The sequence below is a fragment of the Equus asinus genome, chromosome 2 (assembly GCF_041296235.1).
Source record: "Equus asinus isolate D_3611 breed Donkey chromosome 2, EquAss-T2T_v2, whole genome shotgun sequence".
NCBI classification, from domain to species: Eukaryota; Metazoa; Chordata; class Mammalia; order Perissodactyla; family Equidae; genus Equus; species Equus asinus.
Genome location: NC_091791.1, coordinates 168,212,985 through 168,225,375, shown reverse-complemented (window position 1 = coordinate 168,225,375; position 12,391 = coordinate 168,212,985). Strand labels below are relative to the sequence as shown.

General features: G+C 54.1%; 1 protein-coding gene across 2 annotated transcripts; it reads left to right on the top strand.

The window, feature by feature from the left end:
- The first annotated feature begins 2,181 nt into the window (after nucleotides 1–2,181).
- On the top strand, nucleotides 2,182–11,934 carry AJUBA (ajuba LIM protein). Of its 2 annotated transcripts, none has more exons than XM_014856320.3 (8): nucleotides 2,182–3,596; nucleotides 6,376–6,477; nucleotides 7,969–8,036; nucleotides 8,170–8,232; nucleotides 8,962–9,092; nucleotides 9,175–9,226; nucleotides 9,972–10,040; nucleotides 10,479–11,934. In XM_014856320.3, exons 1-8 carry the CDS (start codon nucleotides 2,561–2,563, stop codon nucleotides 10,602–10,604), a joined length of 1,647 nt encoding a protein of 548 aa, XP_014711806.2. In that variant the 5' UTR covers nucleotides 2,182–2,560; the 3' UTR covers nucleotides 10,605–11,934. The 2 variants fall into 2 exon arrangements, 1 of the variants encoding a protein (XP_014711806.2); XR_011501507.1 differs by having other exon boundaries at nucleotides 2,198–3,596; nucleotides 9,972–10,336.
- Nucleotides 11,935–12,391: the final 457 nt, after the last annotated feature.

The window sequence follows — 12,391 nt, the reverse complement described above, 5'->3', positions numbered from 1 at the left end:
CAACCCATGAGAGTGTAGAATTTTAACACCTAGACCACCAGGGCTGGCTGAATTAAAGTCGTGGGGATGGAGAATAGGGCCTGTGGAGCAACCAGCTCCAGTTCAGACTATGGAGTGGTTACCCCAAGGTCATGAGCACTGCAGGAGCACCCCTATCAGTGCACCTATCTCCTCCTTCACTTGTCTCTGCTTCCTGTTATCCCCTGAAAACACAGGTTGTTGGTCCCAACTGTGCCCACTGCTGCCACCACCAACTCCTGGATGGGCCTCCTTAAATGGCTTCTCAACTTTTCCTCTCCCATCCTCACCCCAAAGGAGCAAAGCTTCCAAATATTACAGGCTGTGTGGATATTTTGAGATTTTATTTTATTTTTCCTTTTTCTCCCCAAAGCCCCGCGGTACATAGTTGTATATTCTTTGTTGTGGGTCTTTCTAGTTGTGGCATGTGGGACGCTGCCTCAGTGTGGTTTGATGAGCAGTGCCATATCCGCGCCCAGGAATCAAACCAACGAAACACTGGGCTGCCTGCAGTGGAGCGCGCGAACTTAACCGCTCGGCCACGGGGCCAGCCCGTGTGGATATTTTGGATGTAAGTAATTGAAAAGAAGAATCCAGGTTCTCCTTCCCCATCTGGACACAGGAAAGGAGAGCCTTACGGTTAATTCTGAAGATGTTGCTCACAGCGGGTTCTAGATACAACCTGATAGCTCCCCTCTGTTACTAATGCTTTCAGTGCTCCCTGCTTCCTGTCTGATAGTAGGCTCTCCTCTGGATCAGAGAAAAGCTGTAGGCCTGGACCAGGGAAACAGAGAGGCTGATTCTCAGGTGAGAGGAGGTCAAGGAGACAATGCAGCTAGGACAAAGAACTGAATAGTTTATGCCAAATTAATTTCCCAAAAGATGTTAACCTCCTTTCCTTCCCCATTCCCTAAGGCTACTTAGAAGATTATAAAAGGTGTTCAAAATGTTGAGATGAAAACAATATGCATGATTTGTTTGCATATAATTTTCATACTCATTTACTATCTAAATACAAAGGAGTAGTATTCCTTCTCCATGCTACTTCCTCAGTTCCTGGCCCCTGATGTGCTAGTCTGGGCAAAATCAGCTGGCTGGTATTTAATTAGGTTTGTTCAGCTTCAGCCACAGTTTCTTGTTTTCCTTCTTCTTGATCCCTCTGGTATGGCCAAGATCAGCCTCTTTTCTTCTTCCACCCTCATCATTTTTGCTTGCTATCTCCTCTAAATGACATTCTGTTTTTCCTCTGAAATTAATCTTAAATTACTCTTCATCACCAATCTCCTGTAGGTCAGCCAAGCAGGAGGCGAGCGGTTCGTTCCCTAGCCCTAAAACCAGGCCTTCTATCTGCACAGACACCTGAAATACTTGCTAAAAATCTCACTTCCCAACACCAGGGGGTGTCTGCCTATCCCTCTATCTGTCCTATCCTGAAGGTAGAGATTAGTCCCAAATGTTTTCCTCAGTCCTTTTACGTAGACACTAAAGCTCCCTTCCTCCCCCGCCTCACAGAGCTTTGGGTTCAGAAAGTGGTGTCTCTTTACTGCATTTTATCTGTCTCTCATTCTCTCTGGACTTGCATAAATTTGTCTTTTTCTTAGTCTACTCATCCTTCGGTCTCTGCACTACCCACGATCCCCTTTGCCCCGGCTCCCATTCTCTCGCTACCTGTCTTCCACGCCTGTCTGGGCTCTTTACGTACACGTCTCTGAACCTCTGTATGTATATACCTTTCTTCTTCTCCCTGTCTTCCTTTTTATGGATCTCTCCTTGTCTCACTCCTTCTGTATTAGTCTCTCTCCATCTCTCCCACAGTCCCCACACTAGGAACAAAGTCACGGTATTTGCGCAGAACATGCCTCGCGTCGCCCCGTCCGAGATCGCGACATTCCACCGTGCCCCTCCGCGCATTCCAACTGCAAACAAAGAGTTCCCCTCCCCCTACTCCACTTTTTCCTGTCCCAATTCTTGAATGATGTAGTGACAGCTGCCCAAACTGCCCCTCGCACTCCTGTCGCCTCCGGTCGGAGGATCTCCACCTCTAAGACAGTTAGTACTAGCACCCGTCCCCCTCCCCAACTTCCTGGCGCACCAGAGATCCCTGCGCAGACACCCCCCCCCCCCCCGTTCCTCTAGTACTGGGCGCTCCGCCCCTCCAGGAAAGTAGATCCGGCCAGGCAGACAAAAGTTTGGGAGAGAAGTTAGGTCGGTGCTGAGTGTGGGAGTGAGGGGGGCGGGGGCCGGCCAGAGTAGGGCGGCCCTGGCGAGTCGACGCGTGAATAGATAGACCTGCGGACGGGACAGCCGCGGCCTTAGGCCCTTCTGGCCCCGCTTGACCCCTGATGAGCGGAGGGACGCAGCCCCTCTCGCTGGGTGATGCTGCGGGATTCTTGGCGCCGGGCATCCGGGCCGCCCGCTAAACCCCTGTGCCTACTCTGTGCCCTTGGGGAACCGGAATCCGGCCGCAGGGAAAGAGAAGCGGCAGCTGAGACGCTGCAGGGTGCCAGGCGGGGAGGGGGCTGGAGGCCCCAGGCCCGAGGGCATGGAGCGATTAGGAGAGAAAGCCAGTCGCCTGCTGGAGAAGTTAAGACTCTCGGACTCCGGCAGCGCAAAGTTCGGCCGCAGAAAGGGTGAATCTAGCCGGTCTGGGTCTGATGGGACCCCTGGGCCGGGCAAGGGGCGCCTGAGTGGGCAGGGGGGACCTAGGAAATCAGGGTCCCGTGGAGCTACTGGGGGACCTGGGGACGAGCCGTTGGAGCCAGCCCGGGAGCAAGGCCCCCTGGACGCAGAGCGGAACCCGCGCGGCTCCTTTGAGGCGCAGCGCTACGAAGGCTCGTTTCCCGGGGGGCCGCCTCCCACCCGGGCCTTGCCTCTACCTCAGTCATTGCCCCCCGACTTTCGGCTGGAGACCACGGCCCCAGCCCTAAGCCCTCGCTCCAGTTTCGCCAGTAGCTCAGCCAGCGACGCGAGCAAGCCGTCCAGCCCCCGGGGCAGCCTGCTGCTGGACGGGGCGGGGGCTGGCGGAGCCGGAGGTAGCCGACCCTGCAGCAATCGTACCAGCGGCATCAGCATGGGCTACGACCAGCGCCACGGCAGCCCCCTGCCCGCCGGGCCATGCCTGTTTGGCCCACCCCTGCCCGGGGCTCCGGCGGGCTATTCCCCTGGAGGGGTGCCGTCCGCCTACCCGGAGCTCCACGCTGCCCTGGACCGACTGTGCGCTCATCGGCCCGCGGGGTTCGGCTGCCAGGAAAGCCGCCACTCGTATCCCCCGGCCCTGGGCAGCCCCGGAGCTCTAGCCGGGGCCGGAGTGGGAGCGGCAGGGCCCTTAGAGAGACGAGGGGCTCAACCCGGACGACACTCGGTGACCGGCTACGGGGACTGCGCCGCGGGCGCCCGATACCAGGATGAGCTAACAGCATTGCTGCGCCTGACGGTGGGCACGGGTGGGCGAGAAGCCGGCGCCCGCGGGGAACCCTCGGGGATTGAGCCGTCGGGTCTCGAGGAGCTGCCGGGTCCGTTCGTTCCGGAGGCCGCCCGGGCCCGGATGCGGGAGCCAGAGGCCAGAGAGGACTACTTCGGTGAGTGAGAGAAGTGGTTAGGGACGGGAAGGGACCCGCCGCCGCATTCAGTTCCCCACTGCCCCGATGGCCCAAATTGCCCGCGCCAGGAGGTCGGAGGCGGAGATGTGGGGCTAGAAAAGAGGCAAGAGGGATTTCCCCTTCCCACTGGGTTTAGAGGAACCAGGGGCCCCTTATTCCTGCTAAATTCAAGCCCCCTGATTATCTCGTGAGTCTCAGTTTCTCAAGCTTTAGAGCCTCGGTTTTTCGCGGTAGGAGGGCTCCTAGGGAGGGGACCAAGTGGGACAGTGAGAGCATCCCCCATCTTGCTGCCCCCTAGGCGGCGGTGCCCCTGCAGGCTTCTGCGCACCGCTCCCCCGCCCGGGCCTAGGCTCCGCCCGCAGGAATTCGGGGAATGCGCGGGTGGGGGGGCGGGGCGGGCAGGCCGCGTGCGTGCCGGCTCCTGCCCCGGCTCTCCAGGTGCCCGCGGGCGGGGCCGGCCGCGCGGCGCAGGGCAGAGGGGTGGGGTGCGGGGGCGAGGGGCTGCTTGCTAAGCCGCGCGGAACCGTGGTCGTAGTAGGGGAAGTGGTTTCTGGGGAGAGAGAATGAAGTCGCCTGGGACGGAAAGCAAGGACCCTACTGCTGGCTCGCCCCAGTCCTGCTGGCTTGGTGCGTGCGTGGGCATTTTAGCAGAGACCTGGTGGTGTCAGCTTCTTTTTTCGCCATCCTGCGGAAGTCAGGGCACCAGCCACGACGACCGGGACACCGTCACCACTGGGTGGATAACGATCCTATGAAACTGCCAGAAATAACCTGGCTTTCACTTCTGGCCATAACCTGCTTAGAATTCAGGCTAGCCTAGCCCCTTATTTTCTGCTGCTGTTAAGGAAACCTGGTCGCTGTCTCTCTCCGCCATGCGGTTGCCTTTAGAAAGTATTAATTGATTATATGTCTCAGCTGAGGGGAGGGTGGGATTTGGGGTCATGAACGATGTTTTAGCCAAGACCCACAGGACCACTTCACTATATAAAGAAATGCTAATCTGATTGTGATAGGAAGAACAGAAGTGGAGGGCTCACCCCTAGGGCTGTGGGCCCCTTCAGTTTTCCAAGCATCTCCTTCTCACCATCCATGTTCCTGCCCTGGACCCCATGCTCTAGACCTCTATGGCTAGAAATGTAAAAGGAGAGGAACCCAGCCCGCGGAGGGAAGGTTGGGGAGGAGGTTCAGAAGTAGCAGGGCTGCAGGCTGGAAGGACCCTGCCTAGTTCAACCCCAATCCCTCCATTTCCTCCCACCCTGAGAGAGGAAAGCCAGAGCAGATGATGCTTTGGTCAAGGAAGACTAAGTGACAGGATGCTTTTAGCAGTTTCCTTTTGAGGCCCAGGAGAAGTGGCTGTTGGATGGAAAGAAGTCTCTTTGGCTAAGCCATCAGAGCCAAAAGGAAGAAAGGAGCTCAGAGAGAGTGCAGTAAAATGGCAGGAAGAACCTAGGTGTGGATGTGCCGGGTTAGAGGAGGTAAGGTAGACATGCCTGAGCAGTTTGCTCTTGTCTTCCCATAATGACCAAGGCTTCCCAAAGAAACAGCTCTGACAGGGCCCCCTGGCATGCAGTCTGGGGGCCGATCTCCCCTCCTGTGGGGAGGCCACATTTTGACCCCAGAGGTGGGGGCCTCCCCTTCCTGGGGGTCAGATTGCCTCCCCTGACAGAACCCCCAGCCTGACTGTACCCTCCTACTCTTGCCCCTAGTAGGGGCCCTCTTCCTTGGCTACAGCCTTGCCCAGCTGCCAGAGGGTGGGAGCAAGACAGGCCTGGGCTCATCAGTTGCTGCAGCTGCTGCACGGGCTCCCAAGCCCCTGGGCAAAGACTGGGATGGGCCCCAACAGGCAAGGAGCGTGGCAGTATGCCGAGGGGGAAAAGTGGGGCGGGGTAAGGCGGGCCCGTTGGGATCTGCTCCCCAAAGACAGGCCCTAGCCCTCACTCATGGGCCTGGAATTGGGGAGTGGAGGGAGGGAAGAACACACCCAGGAAAGGTGGGTGCCAGAGCCAGGTATATGTATTTTAGGGGGGGGATGTTCGGGGAAGAGCAGTTCAGCTCTGTCCCTTACCATGATAGGAGATGACAAGAAGACATTAGGGGTTCTGTCACCCTTCCCTGCCCCCTTTCTGTGCAACCCTCAGTCCCTGGAACACACCTGGCATTCTCAGCAGCCGTCTCCCCATGGGAGTCACGCTCACCTGGTCCCCTCTGCACAGGGCCCTCTACTGAGCCAGATCCTTCTTTCCAGATCCTTGGAAGCCTTGAGGTGTGGATCAGTGAGAAGTCATTCTATAGCTGAATAGCAGCTCATGTTACAAATGGGGAAACTGAGGTCCCAGAGAGGCTTTCTGGGACTGGCTTGCTTTCTCTAGAAAGTCCCACACAGTGCAACAGGGATCATACCTCGCCTGTTTAGTCTTTCTCCGTAACAGAAACTAAGCATTTGAAGGCCAAGGACCATATATTTGACTTTCTCCAATTTTCCACAGTATTGGGCACAATATTTTCACTATGCATGAAATAGATGTTAAGAAAATATCTGTTGATTAATCAGTAAAAGAATGTATCTGCCTAGACAAGGCCTTGCTGCATCCCATTTCTCATTACCCTCTCTTCCCAGAAGGGAGTCCATTAAAGGGAAGCTGTGACTGGTGGTCCTCTGGCACAATCAGGAAAGAGGAGTCAGGAAAGATCAGGAATCCCTGGTTTTGAGCTGAGGAAGTGGGGTGTGATGCTGACAACCTCTTCTCTCTCCTCTCAGGCACCTGTATCAAGTGCAACAAAGGCATCTATGGGCAGAGCAATGCCTGCCAGGCCCTGGACAGCCTCTACCACACCCAGTGCTTTGTCTGCTGCTCCTGTGGTGAGTGCAGCCCCCAGGCCTCAAGCACTCCCCACACACGTACATACATACATATGCTCACAAGTGCCTAGGGAAAGCAGAGCTTGTGCCTCCTCATTTGCTCGCGGAGGGTCCCCACCATGTATCTGGACGACCACTGCTGCCCCACCTTGTCTCTTGCTTCATGCCTCTGTGCTCTACCTGGCTCTCCCGCCCCCATGTTGGGTCTGCTTTTTGGAGTCAGCCCTCCCTCTGTTCGGCCTCTTTCCTCCCCTCTGTTCCTCTCCCTTTCTTCTGCCTCCCTTCTTGCCCAGCCTGGACTCCTGCCCAGCCCTCTGGCCTCTCCTTGGTGGGGTTTGGTCTTGGGCAGTCGAGTTGCCTGGGGCGACAGTGAAAGACTGGAATGTGGGAAGGGCGGGGGTGGGCTGGGGGAGTGGGGAGCTGTGGCGGGCGGAGAGGGGGTTTTCTCTTGGCTGGTCAGAGTTCAGCCACCTCGCTAGAGTGCAGGCCACCGGGCCATGCCAAGCTGATGACATCACGCTCCAAGAATGCCCGCTGCTGTTAGCTCAGGAGGCCCGCCTGGAGGGGGGGTGCTCCCAGCGGCCTTAACTCCCCAGCCCTTCCCTTACCTCCCTCATTACCCCTCCCCACTGCTTACCCACTCTGATTCCTTTGCTAAACCTTTAATCTCCTATCTCTGCCTGTCTGACTCCAACACTCAGCTCTTCTCTCACCCCACCCCCCCGGCTTGGTTCTCTTTAGGTTCATCTTTCTGTCTGTTCTGTGTGTAGGGCCTCTTCTGGGTATGTCTCTTTCCCTCTCTCTATTCACCCCATGTCTCATGAGTTTCTAAGTCAGCTTTTCTAAACCACTGGGCAGAGCTGGATGTGGAGATTTTGATGGGAAGAAGGCAGAGGTGGGAAACTTGCGCACTCTGGGCCCTGGTCTTACTCCTCCCCCATCCTTGGCAATTTAGACACCCTGGAGCACGTTGTCCCCAGCAGTAACTCCAATATGTCCTGACCTCTGTAGAGCCTTCCTGGAAGGAGATGGACAGGGCTAGGAGAGCAGGATAGCTATGTTTGGGCAAAGAGGCTCCTAGCTTGAAAGGTCCCAGAGGGCAAGGTCTGTGACAGTATGGTCATCTCTGTGCTCGTTGTATCGCACGTTGAAAGCTTTGCTTTCCCAGATGGCTCCCCTCCCCACGCACTGGGCACTGGAGAGGAAGGTGCTCATTTAGGGCAGGGTCATAGAAAACTGTTGAGGAGGCAGGAACTGGAGGAGCGGTGAGCAGAGGAGTGGGGAGGTTGGCAGGAATGAGACAAAGCAAATTGGAATTGCATCAGATGGGATTTTTGTGGGGGGAGGGAGGGCAGACAGCAGTTTGGAGGACAAGCACTAAAATCTAGATTTAAATACATCATGCAACATTGGGGAGCAGAGACCCTGGAGCGAGGAAGCCCTGTGCCTGGGCCCCGGGATAGGCTCCAGCCCCTTCTCTGCTACTTCTAGGGCGAACTTTGCGCTGCAAGGCTTTCTACAGCGTCAACGGCTCTGTCTATTGTGAGGAAGATTATCTGGTGAGTGAGGGGTCCCCTGTGCCTGCAGTTGGCTCCCATATTGCAACCCCCTTCTTGGTGGCCTATTGGGGTTCCACCCCTCAGGTCATTCTCAGCTTGTAACATCTTCCCTTGAACTTTTTTTTCTCTCTAGTTTTCAGGGTTTCAGGAGGCAGCTGAGAAATGCTGTGTCTGTGGTCACTTGATTTTGGAGAAGGTGAGCAGAGTGTATTCAGCTGAGACTCTACAAGGCCGAGGGGCCGAGGGGTAGAATCAGGGGTAAATGGGTACTGAGAAAAGATGGGGGGAGGAAGCCTATCACCAGATGAATCACTTTCATCCCATTCCTCCCCAGAGCACCTGGTTACAGTGGCTTCTCTATACCTATGGGATCAAGTCTGGACTCCTAATGCTGCCATGCCCATGCTTCTGGGGTCTGGCCCCTCCCTAATTCTGCAGGCATAGCCAGGCCCTCTGCCTAGGAGTGTGAGGTCCTCAGTCTTGATCCCCTTTCTGTTACTGACTAGGATCAGTTGGAACTCAGTTTTCTTCTGGAAGAAGGAGGGATTGGATTAGATCAGTGGTTCTCAACTCTGGCAGCCTTGCACATCACCTGGGAGGAAGTAAAAGTACCAATGCCTGGGTCATCACCAGAGACTGTGATGAACACTTCTGGGGTGGGACCCAGGCATTGATGGGTTTTTAAAGCTCCCCGGTGATCCTAATATGCAGCCTGGGCTGAGGACCACTGGCCTGGATGCTAAGAGCTTTTTTGGGATTTCTGTCTCCTTTTTAAGACTCCTTAGTCCCCTCAGATTACATAGCATTGTTCTGGGAGGATAGTAGGGGGTTGGATGAGGTTAGCAGGAGCTGGAGGGGAACATCACGGGTAGCTGGAGAGCTGGGACTGAAGGGAGGCTGATTCTCCTCCCACTCCATGAGCCAGATTCTCCAGGCTATGGGGAAGTCCTATCACCCAGGCTGCTTCCGATGCATCGTTTGCAACAAGTGCCTGGACGGCATCCCCTTCACAGTGGACTTCTCCAACCAGGTGTACTGTGTCACGGACTACCACAAGTGAGTCTGCCCTTGGGGTGTGGTGTAGAACTGGGCTCAGAGATTCCCCAACCTCAGCTCATCTCTGTCCTGTCTCTTTCAGAAATTATGCTCCTAAGTGTGCGGCCTGTGGCCAACCCATCCTCCCTTCAGAGGTCAGTATGTCTGGGTTCTCCTGCAGGGCAGCCAGTGCCGCTGCCTCTAGGGAGAGGATGGGGACATGCTTCCTGGCCTCCCATGGGAGGCAGTGGTGCTGAGGAATGTACTCTGCAAAGATTCCCGTGTGACTCTGCTCTCGAGGTCACCACCGTGACCCTAACATCCGGGCCTAGACATGTCTGACAGCCTCACCGGGCCCAGGCTCCATCTCTTTTCTCCCAGTCCAGAGCAGATTTTCTTTAAGGTCAAGTTCACCAGATCCTAGATGTAGGGGCTGGAAAAAGGTGGGAAGAATCCTCAGGGCTGGTAGGAAGGGGTTGGAAATGGTTTATGCTGTGTGTGCAGAGGGTGTACCTAGGAGAGAAGCCAAAAGCCAATGAGGAGCCAGACCCTATTGGATTTCCTTGTCCCCAGCTTAGCCTGCTTTATTTATGCTGCCTGCTCCTTTCCCTTCCCTCTGCTTTCCCCACAGCTGGAAGAGGAAGGTAAGGCCAGAGCCCCTGGAGAGAGAGAAGGCTCCATGAGGGGGCATGCCCTCCTGGAGGCAGGCAGCGCCAAGGAAGGGGAGAGGGAGGTCCCGTAGGACTTGCAAAGGCTAACTCAAAGCTACAGATGATTGCAGAGAGGTTCCGGAGGCCTTTGATTGATCCTCCCATCAGGTGGGAGGGGGGCTGAGTTGGGGGAGGGTGAATTTGGGATTGTCATGCTGCTCTCACCCTGTGGCGGTCTGCATTATTTCAGGGCTGTGAGGACATTGTGAGGGTGATATCCATGGACCGAGATTATCACTTTGAGTGCTACCACTGTGAGGTGAGTGTTGTGGGTGAGGGCTCCTGGAGGAGAATTGGAGTGGGGCCGGGGAGGAGTCAAATCCTAGAGCTGTTGGAGTCCATATAGGGCATGGAACCCCAGGAAGCTGCTCTGACCTATCTCCAGTCTCTTTCTCATCCTCCAGCCACTCTCTCTGGTCCTGGTTGTTTAGTCCTTTCTGAATGTAGCTTTCCCAGGGTCAAGATTCTGAAAACTAGGGAATCCTGGTAACCACTGGAAATGGGAGCCTGTTTCATTATTTCTGCTGTAGCAGCGACACCTGGTGTCCAGCTGAGGTATTTTCTCATGTTTCTCTTCTGGGAGTCCATTCCTTCCAGTCCCACCCTGAGGCATTAGGAGTCTGGTGTTGAACAGGACAGACTCCCAACATGTCCGAGGTGCCTGGGCTGAGATAAACTAGGTGTCCTTCTTCCCTAGGACTGCCGGATGCAGCTGAGTGATGAGGAAGGCTGCTGCTGCTTCCCTTTGGACGGGCACTTGCTCTGCCATGGCTGTCACATACAGCGGCTCAATGCCCGACAGCCCCCTGCCAACTATATCTGAGCTGCAGTCACTGCTGCTGCCATCGCCACTGTCGACAAATTCCTCTGGCCAGTGGGCCCCTTTGAGGCCAGCCGAGGCAAGGAACACACTCTGCAGGCCTGGCAGAAGAGTCCTCTGGGGAGGGCCCCAAGGACCAGAGACCCAAAGATCAAGACATTCCAAATGGATTGTGGAGGAGGAACCTTCCACTTGCCATGGTGGGGGTGACTCGCCTTCTTTCCACGTGTGGAGGCTGTGCTATAGCTCCTACCCAGGCACACACAGGCGGGTTCCAATACTTTCTGAAGGTCGGAGTTTAGTCTGTATCTCCAGTATGTGTTGGTACATAAGTTCTGGATTATAGGAAGAGAGGACATCATGGGAGCTCCTCACTCTTTTGTACCCTACATGTGGGGTCAGATGTGGGGTCAGCCAGGTTCTTACCACAGTCTCTTATCTCTCTATCTGGATGAAGACGTGGAAACTCTGGACCTTATTCATGAGTTATTTCTTGGCCATCTTCTAAGGACTGGGAGAGCTGCTCACCCTTCTGGTAGGAATAGAGACCAGCTCTGGGGGGGCCTGCTTCCCGTATTGCCAGTTTCTCAGGGACTCAGGTGGGCCTGGGGAGGCTAGGTGGGTGCCTGTACTTGGTTCCTCTTCTCCTCAGCTGGGGGAGGTAATGAGTGGGTCTCTGGCTGTGGAGTTGCTGGGTGAGACATCTAGGAAGCTTCAGGCTAGCCACACTCCCAGGTTTAAGTGCACTGAGCGCTCCAGCCCTGTATCTGCACACACGGGCACATTCACACACACACACTCATGCTCTCACTCCCTTCTTCTCAGGTCAGGTTCCCTAGCAGTAGCACACTACTCCAGACCTGCCACCTCTCAGAGGGACCCAGGATTACATCTACTGCAACTCCCAAACCCTGAGGCTCTGCGAAGCCAGACCGGCAAGACACTTTGACCTGGTTCTAGTCAGTTTGGCTGAAATTGGTTCACCTAAAACTAGATCTTTTAAAACCAATTCACTGAAAACTTGTTTGCTTAAAGTTCACTTCACTTAAGGACCAGTTTACCAAAACCTTAATTCCCTTTTGGATGTTTTTATAGACATTTAGATGTTCTGTTCTTTTTTGTAATGCTTTGGGTGTTTCCAGGATTTATATCTGTTCATCCAAGGGTACTTCTGAGTTATTATCAGCAACATAAATTTATCAAATTTGCAGCACTTTGTACATGATGAGATTGCTTCCTACCTTTATGGATATCTTTTTCTATGTTATCTAATTTTCAAACACTTTTTAAAAAAGTTTAAAGTTGCTAGCAATAAATAGAATTAGTACAGACATTTTGTGTATCCTTTTTTGTGTTTCTTAATCCAATGCTCCTTTATAAATTAGATGCCTTTAGAAATGTAACAGCTCAATATGATTTTGATGCTTTGGTCTGTCTTCTACATTTCCTGCTGTTAAAATGCCAATATATTCTAAACAAATGAACAGACGTGTGGCATATTCAGTTGACTAACAAAGGTTATACCGACAACAGCAATAAGTGAAAAGGTGAATCTGCTAAATCCTTTTGAAATGCTGCAGATTTGATAAATATTTATTTTAGAATAATTGTTTCTAGGTGAATTGGTTTTAGGCAAATTAATCTGATAATCTTTGATCCTTAGTCTTCATTCTGTGTCACTTAGAGTTTCATATTAGAAATGAGGACTCTTGAAAACAGAAATTCCACGTTTAGGGGTTATTCTAAGAAGACTATGCCAGCCAACCTGGGAATTGAATAGAAGAGGCCTC